The sequence below is a fragment of the Chanodichthys erythropterus genome, chromosome 7, assembly GCF_024489055.1.
Source record: "Chanodichthys erythropterus isolate Z2021 chromosome 7, ASM2448905v1, whole genome shotgun sequence".
Classification (NCBI taxonomy): domain Eukaryota; kingdom Metazoa; phylum Chordata; class Actinopteri; order Cypriniformes; family Xenocyprididae; genus Chanodichthys; species Chanodichthys erythropterus.
This window is the reverse complement of record NC_090227.1, coordinates 35,008,070-35,027,013: the sequence shown is the minus strand read 5'-3', so window position 1 is coordinate 35,027,013 and position 18,944 is coordinate 35,008,070. Positions and strand designations below refer to the sequence as shown.

The 18,944-nt window shown below is 37.9% G+C and overlaps 1 protein-coding gene across 3 annotated transcripts; it reads left to right on the top strand.

The window, feature by feature from the left end:
* Positions 1-64: 64 nt before the first annotated feature.
* kif23 (kinesin family member 23) lies at positions 65-11,999 on the top strand. Of its 3 annotated transcripts, XM_067389298.1 has the most exons (24): positions 65-177; positions 646-712; positions 791-919; positions 1,289-1,394; positions 1,502-1,638; positions 1,744-1,856; positions 1,944-2,111; positions 2,689-2,733; positions 2,989-3,101; positions 3,207-3,328; positions 4,997-5,099; positions 5,193-5,272; positions 5,350-5,469; positions 5,562-5,721; positions 5,830-5,991; positions 6,114-6,280; positions 7,390-7,563; positions 7,678-7,860; positions 8,100-8,399; positions 8,910-9,143; positions 9,234-9,322; positions 9,426-9,501; positions 10,624-10,694; positions 10,806-11,999. In XM_067389298.1, exons 1-24 carry the CDS (start codon positions 164-166, stop codon positions 10,819-10,821), a joined length of 2,949 nt encoding a protein of 982 aa, XP_067245399.1. In that variant the 5' UTR covers positions 65-163; the 3' UTR covers positions 10,822-11,999. The 3 variants fall into 3 exon arrangements, with proteins under 3 accessions (XP_067245399.1, XP_067245397.1, XP_067245398.1); XM_067389296.1 differs by lacking the exon at positions 8,100-8,399 and having other exon boundaries at positions 10,806-11,994; XM_067389297.1 differs by lacking the exons at positions 2,689-2,733; positions 8,100-8,399 and having other exon boundaries at positions 10,806-11,993.
* The last annotated feature ends 6,945 nt before the right edge of the window (positions 12,000-18,944 follow it).

The following is an 18,944-nucleotide window of genomic DNA, read 5'->3' as shown; positions in this document are numbered from 1 at the left end:
TAAGGCGGGACATCCGCATTTCTGAGGCGCGGCTGAGCTCGCTGATTGGTCGCATTTGAAAAATCAGCTTCTGACGCAGTAGAGGGAACGTTTGAACTTCGAATTTTGTGTACGGTCAAGAAGAAGGCAACGGCGTCGCGGAATTAAACTAAAACACCTCAACATGATTAGGCAAGCGTAAGTATTTTATACCTATTTTGTGCTTTAGTTAAATTAAAGCCACAATGAATTATCAAAGGTCTGTTTATTAACATATAAGTGAGTTTATTGTCTCACAGGAAAGACGTTAAGTGGGTCTTAGCAGGCATTAGTTAACTGTTGTAACTCATTCGCCGTCCGTTGAGTTTACTTCTCGTTATTACCACCGTTTTTACTTTAGGATCAGTTCATAATCACGCTTCATTTCTCATGTTTTCTATTTTTTAGTAGTTTGATTATTTGTTATACATATTATCAACGTGTATGCTAAGCGACATCCTTGGTGTTTCACTTAAAAATAGTAACTTAATCAGCTGATTTCTTCTTCCTGTTGTAACTCAAAAAATATCGCCGGTTAGCACTCTTTCAAACATAATCAGACTCCTTTTGCTTGATCTATACGTATTTGCTGACTGATTGACGTCTGAATTGTTGCTTTTGTAACAGGAAGGGCAAGACCCCCCGACGCCCCCCTCCAAAAAAGCCTTCCAACAACCAGAAGGACCCTGTTGGAGTATGTTGTAATTTGTTGCTCACATTAAGATAATCAAAATCATGATAAACGCATTAATCTGCGATGTGTTTTTGGCAGGTGTATTGTCGCGTGCGTCCACTGGGTGCAGATGATGAGGAATGCTGCATTGAAGTTATAAGCAACACCACCATTCAGTTACATGCCCCTGATGGGCTCAAAGCCAACAGGAATGGTGAATACAAAGAGGTGAGTGGCCACAAGAATTATTTAACATGCATTTATCTTATTTTTGTTAATTAGGATTAGTTGAGCCTAAAAAATGAATTTACTCCCCTCAATTTCTCTCCAATCCTGTATAACTTGTTTTTCTGTACAACACAAAGGGATTTTGAAGCATGTAATGGTTGCATTTTTCTATATAATGACATTGAATGAGTACTAGGATTGTCAAGCTTGAAAAAACAAGTTATTTGGACCACATTTATGGTGCTTTACTGTCATTTTTCTCCATCTTTTTTAATGAACTGCTCTTCAATAAACTCTTCTTTTAGAGCTTGTGGCACTAGTCCGGCTTTGTTGGACTGCTGAAATGAATTGTAATCATTTCTGTTTCAGACACAATATTCCTTCAAAAAGGTGTTTGGAATTAAAACCTCTCAGAGGGAATTATTTGAAGATGTTGCTAAACCTTTAGTGGAAGACCTCATTCACTGTAAAAATGGTAAATATGCTGCTCTTTACACATTTTTTTTTATTATTATTATTATTATTGTTGTTGTTGTTTTAAAAACACTCAGACTGACAGCGGTTTTCTTCTTTTTAAACTAGGCCTGTTGTTCACCTACGGTGTCACCGGCAGTGGTAAAACTCACACAATGACTGGATCGCCGGGTCAAGGTGGGCTGCTTCCACGTTCACTTGACATGATCTTCAACAGCATTGGCCCCTACCAGGCCAAGAGATATGTGAGCAAATTCATCTATTTACTTTACTTTTATTCTTGCATAACAGAATAAAGGAGTGTAAGTACACTTTCCGTCCTTGAGCTATCTTGATCTTTTCCTCATCAGGTTTTCAAGCCTGATGATAAAAATGGCATGGAGGTGCAGAATCAGGTCGACGCACTCTTAGACCGACAGAAGCGAGACAGTCAGACAACTGTCCCGAAGACTCCAACTACAAGGTTATTTCCATTTGAAATCAAAGTTACGAGAGTGCCTAATCTGATTTAAATGAAACGGTAAGTTTATCTGCTGTTCTTGTTTTGTAGGCGAATTGACCCAGAGTTTGCTGACATGATCAGCCCAGAGGAGGCTTGTAAAGCAGATGGGGTGGATGAGGACAGCAGTTACAGTGTTTTTGTTTCTTACATTGAGATTTACAACAACTACATCTATGATCTCCTGGAGGAGACTCCCTTTGATCCAATAAAGCCCAAGTAAGTTTGCTAAGTTTGATATTAAGTGTTGACTTGACATTAAAATTAGTGGCTATTTCTTATTCACCGTCATTGTGCATTGTATGTTTTCTGTATGCTGCTTTTATTTTATGCAGTACTGTTCACAAGTTTGGATTTATTTTTTTTTATTTTTATTTTTTTTTTTTGGGAAAGAGAATGCATTTATTCAGCATAGATGATCAAAAGTGACAGTACAGACAGTTAGGTTACAAAAGTTTGCCACTTCAAATGCTTTTCTTTTGAACTTCATATTTAATAAGAGTTGTCTAAAGACTGGAGAATGACTGCTGAATTTATTTTAAAATCTTTAAATTGTATAAAATAATTCACAATATCACCTTTTCTTTAGATTTCTTTTAGATTTTTTTTTTTCTTTAGGCTCACATAACTAGGTAGCTGGCTTAATAGTAATTTAAGGCAACTTTTACTGAATTGAAATATTTCATTGACAACTTCTGGTAGATTTTTAGTCAGATTTTTTTTTTTTTTTAAATAAGTTATAGATAGTTATCTATGAGCTTAGTTTATAGATGAATGTATTTTGTTTTTTCATTAGGTGGAATGGTGCAGGCACACCTCTGAGAAACAACATTGAGTTCATGTACGTGGCCAGTGAAATCCATTCATAGATGGACTTTCTGCCTTTAGAGATTTTCTTTGTGTAGCTGTTTTGCGTGTCCTGTCTTTTTGCTTTCAAGTGCTGTCAGCTTTTGTCTTGGCTGCCTGTTTTGTGCTTTCATTTTACTTGCCGGTAGACACCCATGCAGAGACTGCGCTTTATTGCAACGTGGCTGAATAATTTGTTTTCCCACTCTGTGGCTACAGAAGTGATCTCATGCTGTATTTCACATTTCAGACCACCCCAATCCAAAATACTGCGGGAAGATCAAAATCACAACATGTACGTGGCTGGGTGCACTGAGGTTGAGGTCAAGTCAACAGAGGAAGCTTTTGAAGTCTTTTGGAGAGGTAAACTGATGTAGACGTTAACTTTATTATTTTTATTTTTTTCAGGGGATTTGTTTGCGGTTATCATGCAGAGCTATTGTATTAGAACTTGTTTTCTGAACACAGGTCAGAAGAAGCGCAGGATTGCAAACACGCAATTGAACCGCGAGTCCAGCCGCTCTCACAGTGTGTTCATTGTTAAATTAGCACAAGCACCTCTGGATGCAGATGGAGATAATGTGCTTCAGGTCAGTTTAATTCTAATGCCTTAAAGATTTTATCCTTTTGAAATAAACTCCTATATGTATTTGACTGTAAGCTAATGGTGTTATTCATATTATTGTCAGGAAAGTAAAGTACTCATGAAATCAAAGTTAACCTTATTTATTTTGTTAGCTCAAATTGCTAGTTTTGTGGTGAACAATTCATCCGCGCAAGTCGATCCACACAAAAAAAATTTGTTTGGCATCGTAATATTTAATCAAAATCTGAAAATGCTCCTCCCCTCTGCAGCGGTGCCCCTTCTCTAATGACATCAGTTTGACGGCTTGGGTTGAAATCGCTGAAACCACTCCCCTCCAACCGTTAAGGTGATGATACACGGGGCAACGTTGCTTGGGCACTTTCCCATTGAGAATGAGCAACAAATTTATATCTGGATACGTTAGATCGGTTGTGGGCAATTTTTTGAGATCCTCCAATCAGAATGTTAGCAGCCGATCACGTGACCGGTTTGGAGATTTCAGAAAAAATTCAAACAAGATGGCGGCCTCTCAGCGGCAGTGGAGTGGAGAGAGTGTGAACTTAAATATTTTTACGCTAGTAAGTTGTCATGCATCAACCCAAAACAGGGAATTTACCTCATATTGCTTAAAATACCAACAACTGTCCAAAGTAATGCATGTAAGCTGTAATTAAGCCACTGACTGAATGTTTTCAGTTAAATACTAAAAAGACGGAGTTAATTTAACGTCTGTAGTAGCGTAGGGCGTATGGCACACGAATGTAGCTTTTGATGCGATAGATCTGATTCAAACCTGCGTCGATCACAAATCAGATTGGAAAGGCATTCGTTTTTAATAAAAATGAAGAAAATATTTGAAAAGTTGAAATAAAGTGCCTATTAGTGTTTATAATAAGGTATTTATTGGCTTGGCAATAGATTTGCTCCTCTCTGATTAGTTGCTGCCAACTTTCTGTTGCCCTGTGTCTCATCAGGTTGCCCGTTGACGGCAATATTGCTCAATGTTGCCACATGTATCATCACCTTTAGTTTGCTATAAATGAGAGATGGAGAGGAGCGCTAAAGTAAAACCCTGCCCTCTATTCAATTTTCCATTTCACTTCACAGCACTGGAGAAATGTTGTTTGCAACTTCTGGTTCACTCAGACTTTAAACCATAAGTCTGTCTTTGATACAACCCTCTGAGAAACTTATATTTTTGCGTAATTTCACATTGTCAAAGCTGAGAAGATCAAGCTTTTAAGTAGATCATGAGAAATATTAAAGGGATAGTTCACAGAAAAAAAACCCCATAAGACTCATCTTTAAAGATAAATGAAGAAATTCATTTACGAGTAATTTCTGTCCATTCCTTCAAAATCATCATTAGTTCTTGCAGAAGCTCAAACTTGTTAGTGATGCCCAAGATTGGTTTCCATTCCATCAGCTTCGGTTTACCATAATTTGATGTGCTCTGTGCGATAATGGTCATGTGTGGATAAGTCTAAAAAAGTGATTCTCTTCGTGGACTTGGATTAAACTGCTTGATTCATATGGATTTCTTTTACAATGTCTTTAACTGTCTGAAGCGTCAACTTTGGTAGAATGGAGGAATGAAAATGTCTCAGGTTTCGTTAAACATCTTTGTTTGGGGTCTGAATTGATTTTTAATTTATGATCTTCCCTTTTTCAGGATAAGAATCAGGTGAACGTGAGCCAGTTGTGTCTGGTGGATCTGGCTGGCAGTGAACGCACTAGCAGAACTCGGGCAGAGGGCAGTCGTCTCCGTGAAGCAGGTCTGCCTATGGCACAAAGAACTAAAGATTGATGTCTGGATTTCAAGGGTGTGTTTATATGAAGACCACATGGTTTTCTTTTTCCTCTCACAGGCAACATAAATCAATCTTTAATGACACTGCGCACATGCATTGAGGTACTGAGGGAGAACCAGATGTGTGGCACGAACAAGGTATGTGTGAGATTTGACTATTTGATTTAAAAAATTAAGTTCAGCAACATCAAGGCATTCTTGACTTCTGTCCACAGATGGTTCCATACAGAGACTCCAAAGTGACCCATCTATTCAAAAACTACTTTGATGGTGAAGGCAAAGTGAGGATGGTTGTGTGTGTAAATCCAAAAGCTGATGATTATGAGGAGACATTGGTAAGCAATGTAAACAAGTCAAAATATGAACTGTTCCTCTTTTGATTTATACTACTTGTACTGTGACATTTGGGTTTCTCATCTGTGTGTAGCTGGTGATGCGCTTTGCTGAGATGACTCAGGAGGTGGAAGTGGCCCGGCCTGTTGACAGGCCCATCTGTGGCTTCGCTGCTGGTCGCCGACAGAGGAACCAAGCCTTCAAAGAGGAGCTGACCCGCAGACTGGAGGAACGTGGTGGTCCTGTAGATGGAGGTATTTTCGTGTGTGTGAACTTGCACATCATGTGAGAATGTAACATGTTAACATCTTTAAAAATGTGCAATATCCAGGATAGTATCTCATACTGATAATGTTTTACAGAGTTTCCAACAGTATTGAACCAGCTGCTTCAGTCCTTTCCTCCACTTCCTCCCTGTGAGATTTCTGGCCCTAATGATGACGTCACTCTACCCAGACTCATTGAGGCCCTGGAGAAGAGACACAAGATTCGACAGATGATGATTGAGGAGTACAATAAAACTGGTAAAATCATCATTCAGATCTGTTTAAATTGCCCAAGCACAAACATTATTATTATTATTATTATTATTATTATTATTTTATTTATTTTTTTTTCCCTCAATTTCTGGCCTTTTCCGTTTCAGCCAACATGCTGAAGTCTGTGCTTCAAGAGCAGGACAGCAACATTCTCTCAAAGGAGAATTTCATCCAAGAGCAGCGTGGCAAGCTAGGGGAAAAGGATAAAATGATACAGAACCAGAAGAATGAGATTGATCGTCTGGAAAAGAAATCCAAGATGCTGGAGTACAAGGTATTTGCACCATTATTGAGTCAGAATTAAAAAAATTCAAGTACAATTTTATTTAATTTAATACTTTTGTTACAAGGACATCTAGTTGCACCATTGAATAGAGATTGCAATCATTTAACAATTAAACACCTACGCATTCCTAAATGACAATGATTTGCCTGTTTATTAAACCTTTTGTCAATCACACTGGAACATTCAAATCTGTTTGCTTTGCTGTTGAACTAGAGAGAGCAGTTATCATTGTGGCTGAAAAGACTGCTTGTGAAACCTATACACAGTATTTCTGTTACAAATATTCATATTATAGAAGAACTGGGATAAATGTTTGTAGTTTGGACACAAGCACTGACGTCTAAAGCTATCAAAATAGTGCAAATCACCTTTTGAAAATGACTTGGCACTTCAAATAACGATTGTAGCAATTACATCGATATGCCACCAGGTGGTGACAAAATGACTATTTGAGAAAAATCATTGAATCATTCAATAACAGTGAAGACCTTTGTTACAAAATTCTATTCCAAACAAATGCTTTTCTTTTGAACTTTAAGCAAAGAATCCTGAAAATGAGCTTTTCAACATTGATAATGTTTATAAATGGAATCGTATTAGAATGATTTCTAAAGGACCATGTGACACTGGAGTAATGACTGCTGAAACTCAGCCAATACAGGAATAAATTTACATTCTAAAATATTAATTTAGAGAGTGGTTATTACAATTAAAACAATATTTTGATCAAATAAATGTAGCTTTAAGGTCAGTTCACACTGCATCGACAGACGCAGACAGTCACCATATTACAGCATGTCACTTCTTGGATCCAATTCGGCGTGTTCGGAGAAAACAAGCTCTGACAGACGCCAACAGACTCCGACGGGTAACATAATGATCCGTCAAAACACAACAAAGTGTCTGTTGCCGTCTGTTGCCATCTTTCATGTGTGAATTGGCCTTTAGTGAGCAATAAGTCCTTTTATCAAAGTTTAAATCTTGTGAACCCAAGCTTTTGAACTGTATATAATCTTAAATTGTTGCAACAAACCTTGACTAACAAGTGTTGAATATGGTTCCTTTAATGCATCTGCAATACTTTTATCTGCATGCAGATTGACATCCTACAGAAAACTACCAACATCTATGAAGAGGACAAGCGATCTCTACAGCAGGAACTGGAGAGCAGAGAACAGAGGCTTCAAAGGGAACTGTCTGAAAAGAGACGCATGGAATCGCGTATGCAGGGCATGGTCACTGATGCCAAGCTCAAGTGGGAGAAGGAATGTGTGAGTATCTTTCCAAAGACCATATATCTGAAATGAGATGGTCTTTCCCAAAACAATCTTTAATTTCTGTACAATTTTGTTTGTTAGTGTAATGCATTTGACTCTTCTCTACAGGAGAGGCGGGTAAATGCCAAGCAGCTGGAAATGCAGAATAAGCTGTGGGTGAAGGATGAGAAGCTCAAACAGCTCAAAGCCATTGTGACAGAGGGGAAGACGGAGAACCGGCAGCCACAGCGGCCCTCCAGAGAAAAGGACAAAGTGCCCCCTAAGAGATCTGCATCCCCGTCACCCGTTCCTGTACGTTTAACTGAACTGCGTTTCTAGACCGCCTGACCCTGACATTTTTGCCTAACCTAATCCACGAGCCTTATTTTTATCTGTCCATGCATGGTCTGTTGTGCAGTATGTGTTTATAATTATCCTGTGCAGTTTTTCCCAGATTCCCCACCTCTTTTTAATGCTGTAAATGTTGTTTTTAATGTAGTGGTGTGTGTCGCATGCAAACCATGTGTGAACTAATCTCATGTCGCTTACAGTCTCCCTACAATGGCTCGCAGTCATCCCTCTCCTCCCTGGAGCCTATATATAACTTCTCTCAGACGGTCAGGTCAGATCCTCACTTCCCCAGACCAGGCAGTGTGTCAGTGGCTTCCTGCATCTCTGAGTGGGAGCAGGGAGTCCCGCAGTCTCGCAGGCAGGGTAGCCAGTCGCCTCCAGACAGTAGGAAGAGAGCTCAGGGCCTTCCCAACAGTCTTAGCAGGAGGAGAGGCAGGTGTTGGGCCAGAGAGGTGCCCGTCCAGCCAGCAGATGTAGACCTAGAGGAAACGACTCACTGGGTCAGTGGAGTATCTTGCTGTAGTTGTAGGTAAAGCTTCAACAAGACACTAATATAGACATTGTAGCCTAATGTAGACCTTTTGATCTGTTTCTGAGCTGCACCAAATATTATCCAGAAGATCTGTATTTAAATTTATAAGGTATTATGTGCTGCTTATTTTAACCATGTAATGGCTTTGTTTTGCACTTTTAGATGAATAAATGAGTTTTCATCTTCTCGATGTCATCCGTTACTCATTACACGGTTTAGCTGCTCTTTATGCACAAATTATGCTCAAGTTGTGTAGAAGCTTAAATTATTTAAGCTTTAATATCTGCAGACTGAAAAGCAGATTTTTCCTTTTGGAGATTATTTGAGTGGGACTTTATCTTCAGTTTTTTTTTTTTTTTTTCCCTCCTAACAGCTTGGTACGTTTTAGTTTGTGCTTAGAAATTCACTAACACACTAACGCTTCAGCAAGCTTGAGGCCCATCTTCTGTTTCTTACTGTGTTTGTTTTAATTGAATAGACTGGGCCGCCGGTTCGGCCTCTACACAGACGTTCGCACTCTGCAGGTGGAGAGAGGTGGGTTGATCATAAACCCACCAGTAATGTGGACCTGGATACAGTTCTCCAGCCAAACATCCCTAATGCCATCAAAGTAAATGCCCCCAATGAGAAAGCTCTGTCCAAGTGTGACAAGTACGTTTTGACGCACCAGGAAGTGGCCTCGGATGGGGAGATTCAGACCAAGCTAATCAAGGTAGGGTTTTTTTTTTTTTTTTTTTGTGGTCTTGCTCAGTCTGGTTTTGCTTGTCAGTTTAAATGATTAAAATCCTTTGCTCCTCATCAGGGTGAAGTATTCAAAACTAGAGGTGGAGGACAGTCTGTTCAATTCACGGATATCGAGACACTCAAGCAGGAAAACCCTGTTGCAGCCAGGTGATTGTTGCCAAAATTTGAATGCTTTGGTGGTCATACATGTATAACTTCTAGGTCTCGTTGTTGAATGCTCATTTAATTATATATATTTTTTAAATGGTAGCCGTAAGAGGCGATCATCAGAGACTGACCCAGACGGTGAACCTATGGACGGAGACTGGACTGATGTGGAGACGAGGGTAAAAAAAAACATTCTGGTGTCAACTAGTTTTAATGTGTACACTAACACTTAAACGGGACACATGTGATGCTGATGCAGGAGCTGGCCAACAATGAGATGGCATTTTGACGTAGAACCTGGAAGCACTGCACTGTCTTTACAATGTAAAAGTGTAGAAGACTAGCTGCAAATCTTAAGAAATTCAATTTCTTCTCTTCCCTGGCACACTCACACTTTTTCATAATGTGCATTTATCATTTTATTTTACAAATGGAGCTGCTCCCAACTATTTTAAAACATTAATCGTTTTAACTCACTTTTGATTTGCTTTAATGTCTTTTTTTCCTTAAATGTGTGCCTTCATGTATATGAACCATGGGTGGCCCTATGGAGGGACTAGCAGATTCTTCAAAAAGCACCCCCACAGATTTTATTTATTTATTTTCTGGAATCACAGGCTATATTGTATCTAATAAATAAGCTGATCCTAAAGAAATTTGACTCCTTACACATGCATAACTCGTGCAATGCAATATTACATGTGCTAAGACATTAAGAAAAGTGCGAAAGTAGCTGCAAATCACAAGGAACTGCTCCATTTTTAAAAATAAAATGTTAAGTAGGCCTGCACCTGATTAAAGATTTTTCTAGTCAACTAGTCGCACATTTATATTAAATTGATTTAATATAAAAACACACTAAACCATCCTTTAATACATAGGCACGCATATTCAATTCCGTGCTCAATCATTTTTGTCTGTGCTTTATGCGCGAGCTTATGAATGTTTGGGGGGGAAAACATTTTTTAATTTATTAAACTAGTGTTTTCTTAGTCTGTTTCGGCTGCAAAGATGAAGTTGCCTTTTAAGAGAAATGCACCTTTTCATACAACTACATAATTAAAGAATATTACAAAATCAAGTGGGCAAATTTTCCTTATTTTATTATTTAAAAAAAAAAAAAAAAAACTGTTTTTGTCATATATACTAAGAATTACCCAGCTCAACCGGTCAATGATCAAGCTAGCACCCCCTCAGCATCTGCGTTCAATTTTCTGGTTTGAATGTGTGTGTGCCCGTGCAGGTTTATTTTAAATTTTAAAAAATTAAAAATCCTAATCTGTCTGTGGTCTTTACTGTAGTGCTCTGTGGCTGTGGAGATGAGAGCTGGCTCAAACCTGGGACCTGGATACCAGCATCATGGATATCCAAAGTAAGCTTTTTATCTGCATATAGTTTCATTCACCTTTAGTCACACAAGTAAAAAGTATTTTATAAACTGATGATCTCGAACCCCCCCATCCCCCCCCATTTTGTTTTGTAGACGCAGAAAGCCTTGATGCTGCTCTAGCATTGCCATCACTGACGAGTCCTTTCCTCTCGAAGCCTCTCCTCACTGTGTGCAATAGCAAATTCACTTTAAAATATTTAACTTTTTAATGCTTTTTATGTGTAAATTTTTTTTATACATCACTACACAAGTTCACCAAAGCTGTTTTTGTACTGCATTTTCTACCTAGATGTTATGTAAAATTCACATTTAGTGTAACTGGGTGGTTTTCAAAAAAAAAAGTGTTACAAATGTTTTATATTCTAACTGTCTCAAGCGCATTAGCTATTTGCGTGTATTTTTATATATATATTTTGTCAGTGTGTACTCTTTTGAAATTGGGCAGTTAGGACAATCAAAGCATTTGTTGGTGTTTCTCTAAAAGTCCTTTTTTTTTTTTTTTTTTAACAGTCATTCTCATGACTTCAGTAGACAGCACCTTGGAAAAGCACTCTTTCCATGTAGTTTAATTTGTATGATATTGATGCAGACATCTGTTAATAAACGGCATATGATATACTTATTTGATAATGGTTAATTTTTACACATTTGTCTATTCCTTATACCTTTAGGTCCGTTTGTATTGGGAAGCCATGAAGAGCATTTGATATGATTCTATAAGAAATCAGTAGGTGGCAGTAGTGTTTAAACTATTGAGGTCTGCTGTTTAAATTCCTACACAAAGGCTGCCATCAGTAGTATTTATTTTCATGTAGTAAATGGATACTTTAAGATAAAGTATGAGAGTTGTGAAGAAAACGGTGAAAAATCAAGGAAAATATCAATGCAGTATTTTATTTTATTTTTTCCAAGATGTATTTTTCAGATTATGCAAGGTTGAGTGAATCTTAATTTCATCAGATGCATAAAATCCTAAAGAAATTGGCCTTTAGCAATGTCGTCTTTCCCCCTTTCTTTGTCAATGTTTAAATCTCATTTCTATAATGGAATATTATAAAACAATATAAAAATAGACATTTTCATGTTTGTAGTGACTGAGACAAATGAGTGTTTTAAGAGTGGTTTATATTTTAAATGTTCACAGGCCATAGTTGAGAAAACCCTAATTAAAAAGCCAACAGATTTACTATGGTCTACAGGAACCCATGCTTAACACATTAGGCCTTTGTATTATCTTGTTGTGATTTTCACATTAAGAAGAATAAAATACATTAGAATAGCAATGGACATATTTTATTGAATGCCTTTTTGTTAGCTTGTTGTTCTGCTCAAAATATCTTTTAGTTGCATTATATTACACGTTTCTAATCCCGTCTAAAATAATTATAACAAACTAGATTATGTAATTGTATTTACTAAACATGTCAATCTGATTTAGCCTCAATGAAATGTTAAAAGCCTCTATTCACAAAGGCCAGAAGTAAATATGCATATGTCATGCATCTTACTGAAATCGTGCACTGCTGTTTATACATTATAACAAGTGGCTTGAGTATAACAAGAACAAAACAGGTTCCAAAAGCTTAGCTGTTGAAACACTTGATTTGGCCATTTCCATTTTGGCACTAATGAAGAAAAACATTAGGGTTGTGCTTTTTTTTTTTTTTTTTTTTAATATTGGAGTAGTTGAGTTTGTGTTTGTATGGTGTCATGATTCTGTTTTCAATTAAATATTTAATACAGTCTCAGGCCTACAAAGATATTGGATTTAAATAAGACTTACTACCTTCATATAATCTGAAACTGTTCACACATCTCCCACATGTGGTACGAACACACATTTACCCACATCTTTGATTGAATGAATGAGCCCAGCCCCAGACCATCAGTTGTTTTTCCTGAGAGTTCAACAGTTTGTTCATACACCAGGACAGACCGTTCAATTATATTGCAAAAATTGTCTTCGTGCTTAGCATAATATCTATTACATTAGGTTGTAAATTATTAAAACAGGTCATTAGGTTATTGGCTCTGGAAAGTTTAGGGTTTTCCTTGCATCAAGCTTTCCTTTCCAAAATGTAAGACTATACAGTCACTCTGCATGTTTGTAATTGTATTTTTTGGTGGGTTACGGTTGGTCAGAATTAAGATGTTATCGGGGGATTGAGTGTTTGCTGCTTTGAGTGGAAGCAATTTTGTATCAGGATAAAAAAAAGTGTGCCTATGTGTACAGGTCAAGGGGATCGGAACGGTAGCAATTCTGCTCAAGTACCTGAAGTGGACCATGTCTAAAGAGTTTGGAGCCCAGACATTCCATTTCAAATGAGGCAAACTTCCTCCAAAATATTTTCCCAATATTTCAACTTCCTTCCTGGATTTACCTTTTGATTAAAAAGATTGCTTACAAGGTCCAAACTGCAAATTTAATTTCGAAAGAATTTCGTATTCTACCACTCTTTCCCACAGCAAGCTGAAATGAGGTTTGTGGACATTATGCAAAGGTTTTCATGCTCTGAGAAAAAATGTTTTTGTAACTGAATCTGCCTTGTCTTTCTGAAGTGTTTGGGATTTCTCCTTCAGCTTAAAATGAAACCATAGTCGTTTTCTCACAAGATTAAAGTGCCCCATTATGCTAATTTAAAGGTTTCTAATTTTGTTTTGGAGGTTTCCTACAATAGGTTTATATGCATCCAAGGTCAAAAACAAACTTTTTTCATAATATACACTGCAGCATCTCTTTGCTCATAGTTAGATCAAGGATCCACGGTGCGTTCCAAACGGGATATATCGCCCTCCGAAGGGCACTTCGGAGTGAAAATAATCATGGCCGCCATATTGAAGAGTCGTTCCAAACCAAAGTGCTCAAAACTGGCCACTTCAAGGGCCCTTCGGAATGAAGGATTTCGAAGGGAACAACTGATGGACACTTCGGGCCCCCATGATCCTTTGCACAGGGAAGTTGTTTGACGTCACAGAATGGGTACAGGAGGTTAGGAGTTCGATTTTAACTATAAAGGTATGTATAATATTTTTCTGTACTACTGTAATATTTATACGAGTTAGATTTGGTACATTATTATGGTCAAAATGACATTGTACTTAAAAAAAAAAAAAAAAATACTTTACAGCTCATTTATCAGTCCGTTGAAATGTTTCAAATACATAGCCTACATGCGGTAAACCTAAAATAAATAAATAATAACGTTAAACAAAAGGCGCAGCTTGCACAATTTATCATCCTTGATTGTCTCGTTGAGATGACGCTGAAGTGCGTTCCAAAAGAACAGTTTTTTTTACCCCTACACCCTTCATCCCTTCGAAGCTCTCACTCCGGAGGGTAAACCCTCTGAAGGGATTAGGGCATCGGGATGAGCCCTTCCGAATGGAACGCAGGGCCAGTCTCTCTAAACCTCTCCTTTCAGAGAATCTACTCTGCTCTGATTCGCCAAATGGTCCAGTCAGTTCTGATTGGTCTAACACTTACAGTGTGTTGGAAATAAAACGTCCATTACCATATTTGAACTTCAGCTCTAGAGGCTTCCTCTGCGCTTGATATACAGTGATCCAAAAAGTACGGAAGCCGGGATATGCGTTTTTAAAGTACGAAAGGCCATTCATCATTATTTTTTTTTTCTTGTTTTCTTATGATTACAACTACTTTTTTAATGTTTAGATCCCGAGAAACAATTATGTCGAGATAATTAAAAATAAATAAAATATTGCTGCATGCTTGACTTCCGTAACAGGGAAACTATGCGTTTTTCCGAGTGCCTGCCTAGATATATGGAAACATTTTACTATAATACATTCATTTATTTTGAAGAGTATGAACTATTTTACAGGACCTGTAGCTTATAGCTCGAGAGGGCGAAATATATATGATTTGTGCAAGTTTTATTAGCCTACTCCGTTTTTTTTAGTGCTAGTTATTTATTTATTTATTTATTATTATTATTATTTTGCATAAACTAGCCTACGAATTATAATGACACGGGATGTAATTTTGTCACAATGGCTATATATTTTTCATAGACAAATAGTCATTTGTCTGAACTTATCCAATCGGCGTCATTTGGTTGGACATGGGGTGTAAGAATACTATAGTAATTGATAGTAAATAGTGTTTTTGAACCAGTAAATATACTGTATATTATAGTATTTACAACACTTGTTAATTATTGCTACAGCATAGGCTGTAGTACTTTAGTTTGTACTATAGTTAACTGCGTGTACTGTAGTATAATATAGTTTAAAGAAAACATAGTACAGTATTGGGTAACGTAATTTGTTAATTACTATAGTTGTTATATTACCACAGCAATAGCCTTTAGAATTACCACAACAAATTCATTCAAGTATGGTTCAAAAACACTATAGTACGTACTATAAATTACTACGGTATTTTTTCACCTCACCTTTTTCACCTCAAATAGTTTCTTAAGGCTAGATCCTTCTTGTGCTACAAGTCTTGTTTAATAATTGATGCTCTTCAATATGAATAACGCAGAAGAGCAGGCACGCGATCAAAAGCCTATTTTATTTAATTTCTCGCATGCCAAATTTCACGTGCATAATACCTTCGTCATAAAAGCTATATAGTAGGCTATTATATATATTATATATAATATTAAAATGACATAACCACTGCACTATATCAACAGACAAGCAGAGAGAATACGTAGGCTAAACAGTGTTTGTTTTTTATAGGATAACAACCACAGAAACACATGACTGCCTCAGCGTGTATAAGCTTTATATGCATTAAGACTACGGACTTACTGACCTTGTGTAAACTTAAAAAAAAAAAAAAAAAAAAAAGTGTTAACCTGAAATTATGATTCTGAAGACTTTAAACTTAAATCATTTTATTGACCACAGACTGTAGCCACAACCTAATGGCAAAACTTAATCAAGTGACTAACAGATACATCAAATAGAATAGCGAATGTTAGCTAATAATAGTTATTGCTAGAAGTGAGTGGAAGATTGCTTGGAGCTTTTTACAACGAGCTAGCAAGCATTTTCACACAAAAGAAACATTAAACAATTGTTAAACAACTTAAACAATACACTTACATTCAATACATATCTCTTATTGTTTTTGCGGAAATATCCCACTCGATTTGAGCAAATCAGGTAAAGAGGTTGAAAAACACCTATTTCCGTGTGACAACACCCCAAAGTTGGGAACCGCCCCTTTTTGTTCCGCAGAGACCTCCTTCTCGTTTTCAGCTAGCTACAACTTCAGTGTTTGAGGGCAGGTCAAAGTAGACGTTGATCATGGGCAGGCAATGAGGACTGTAGGCAGGCATTATGCAAATTTGTTTCAATACGGTTTATGGAGGAAATAAAGGCCCCGACGAACAGTGTTGCCAAGTCTTCCCAGAGTTTTCCCGCAGAATTGGGATACTTTAATACTGTTGCAGTGGGTTGATTTTCATGTACGGGAGTTGAAGCGACTGTAATGGGAATTTTACCAGAGGAACCCCGCCAGAATAACACAAGACGTGTCACTCGTATTGTTTTGAATGGGAGAAAGTGTAACGCGCAATATGGCGGAATAAGTCCCGCCTTCTAAAGCCAAGAGCCAATCGCCGACTGGTAAAGTCATCGCGTCACTTCAGCGGCCGTTAGAATCACCGGTTTCTATAGAAACAGTCAGACTCGCGCCTCCGAAGAGACATGTGCTGCGTCCCAATTCGCATACTATGCATCCTAAATAGTATTCGAAAAAAGAATTAGTATGTCCCAAATCGTAGTATGTTGAAATGAGTATTCCAAAGATACCCGGATGGTGTACTTTTTCCGGTTAGAATTCGAAGTGCAGATCCGTGCACACTTCTAACGGCTAATATTGCCCATAACACATTGCGCTGTGGACGAGGATTCGATTAGAACTACAAATACGAATAAAAAGTGTTTAAAAACTACAAACATGACGGACGTGCGAGGTACGACGGTTAAGATAAAGTGGCTTGAATGATTAATAAGCAGTGTCTAACCTGACAAAAAGATATTTATTAAATGTTATCCACATTATATTTCATCTGCAACAGCATTGTGAACTTTTATAACGATGTGTTTGGTCATTAACTTTTAAATGCATCATTATGCAAAGATGAGGAGAGTTCTCTGCATGAAAGACCCATGACTGGCAGATCAACGTGCGACTACATTTCTCTCCGAAACGGTAGGAAAATAAATTTAATTTAAATGTGGAGGATTTTAACTGTGACATGATGATTGACACGGTAGTTTAAACAGTTACAGGTTGAGTAACTAAGCAACAGAACGTCCGTTAAAGACGCAGTTATGACGAGGTAGTATGTCCCAAAACTTGCATACTCTTCTACTACACACTCAAAAGTATGTACTTTTTCTTTACAAAAAGAGTACATACTTTTAGGACGTAGTATAAGTAGGCGAATTGGGACGCAGCAATGCATTTAGGTCTGCGCATGCGCATTAGCTTGATCCAGCCTGAAAAAAATATTTTTTGTTGTCATGATTTGAGCATTTAGAAACTAAATTTATGAGCCGGTTGTTGTTAGATTTCATTGGTGATTTCAAATATCAAATTTAATCGTAAGGTTGACGAACAGTTTTGGAGAACCTGATGTTTCCCCATTCAAAGAGATAGAGCTGCATGATGCCCAGGATGCCCGAGAGGCATTTCAAAGATGGCCGCCGAGTGAAATGACTTGTCTTAAAGGGACTTTGATTTTACCCCCCAGAACATGATTTTTACTGGGGTACCCCCCTCTGTGGGGGGCGTTCTGAACTGTGCCCGAGCGCGTTTGACCCCCAATGCCTGGTTTGTTTGACTAGTGTGATCGCGCTCGGGTTCAGGCTCGGTTCAAGGCAATCGTGCCTAGTGTGAGTACACCGTGAAATGCGATTGGGCTAGTTTTGATTAGCAGTTGGGCGGGTTTTGTTGAGAAAACCTGGCAACCCTGCCGGCAAAGTTCTTTTTCATTCTTCATTTAGGGGTAAAACGAAGTTTGAAATAGCCTACATGACCAGCGATATACTGTTATCGAACATCTGACACCCACACTGCTGAGAGCGACGTTTAGATGAATATGTAAATATTTGCTCCTCTCAGTAACAAACACGACAAAAATAAGAAAACAGCATTTTTTTATAGAAACCATAAGAAAAGCATGGGTATTAGCATGAGCTCTGCGAATTAGCACTTCAGTAAAGTCACATCACATTTATTTATATGCCATTTTATTCAATAGATTGCTTAAAAGCAAACAGCTTTACTGTATCAAACATGAAAAACAGTATCAGTGCCTCCATCAGAAGCACAACTTCATTTTGTTCTCTAAAGCGGCTATCCAGTCTGTTCACATTTTCAACTGCGGAGATCTTACCTCGATGGACTCAAACAGATGAAATGAGTCAGAAAAGAGTTCCGCGTGAAAGAAGGCGGAGCCTCAGCACACACCTATTACGTTATCGTTACGGACCAATGGTAGTACGAAGATGTTTTGCAACTGGAGAAAATTGCGTCACATCAGTTCATTCTTCAATTTCGTTTGAAGTATATCGGGGCCTTAAGACTGGATTTACTGATGACTCATTTCAGGCTGTTAAAGGAACACTCCACTTTTTTTGAAAATAGGCTCATTTTCCAACTCCCCTAGAGTTAAACAGTTGAGTTTTATCGTTTTCAAATCCATTCAGCTGATCTCCGGTTCTGGCGGTACCACTTTTAGCATAGCTTAGCATGGTTCATTGAATCTGATTAGACCGTTAGAATCGCGTTTAAAAATGACCAAAGAGTTTTGATATTTTTCCTATTTAAAAATTGACTCTTCTGTAGTTAAATCGTGTACTAAGACCGACAGAAAATGAAAAGTTGCGATTTTCTAGGCTCATATAGCTTGGAACTATACTCTCATTCAGGCGTAATAATCAAGGAACTTTGCTGCCGTTCCATGGCTGCAGCAGTGCAATGATATTACGCAGCGCCCGTGAGCCCCTGCTTGCACAGGGAACGTGCCTTGCAACCATGGAGACGTATGTGAGAGACGCTGCGTAATATCATTGCGCCTGCTGCAGCCATGGAACGGCAGCAAAGTTCCTTGATTATTACGCCTGAATGAGAGTATAGTTCCTAGCCATATCAGCCTAGAAAATCGCAACTTTTCATTTTCTGTCGGTCTTAGTACACGATTTAACTACAGAAGAGTCAAGTTTTAAATAGGAAAAATATCAAAACTC

What these genes read in the sequence shown, in the direction of transcription:
- kif23 (XM_067389298.1), top strand. An exon ending in TCAAGTGGGAGAAGGAATGT is followed by an intron (nt 7,564 to 7,677) that starts GTGAGTATCTTT and finishes TCTTCTCTACAG; the next exon opens with GAGAGGCGGGTAAATGCCAA. An exon ending in GGACTGATGTGGAGACGAGG is followed by an intron (nt 9,502 to 10,623) that starts GTAAAAAAAAAC and finishes TCTTTACTGTAG; the next exon opens with TGCTCTGTGGCTGTGGAGAT.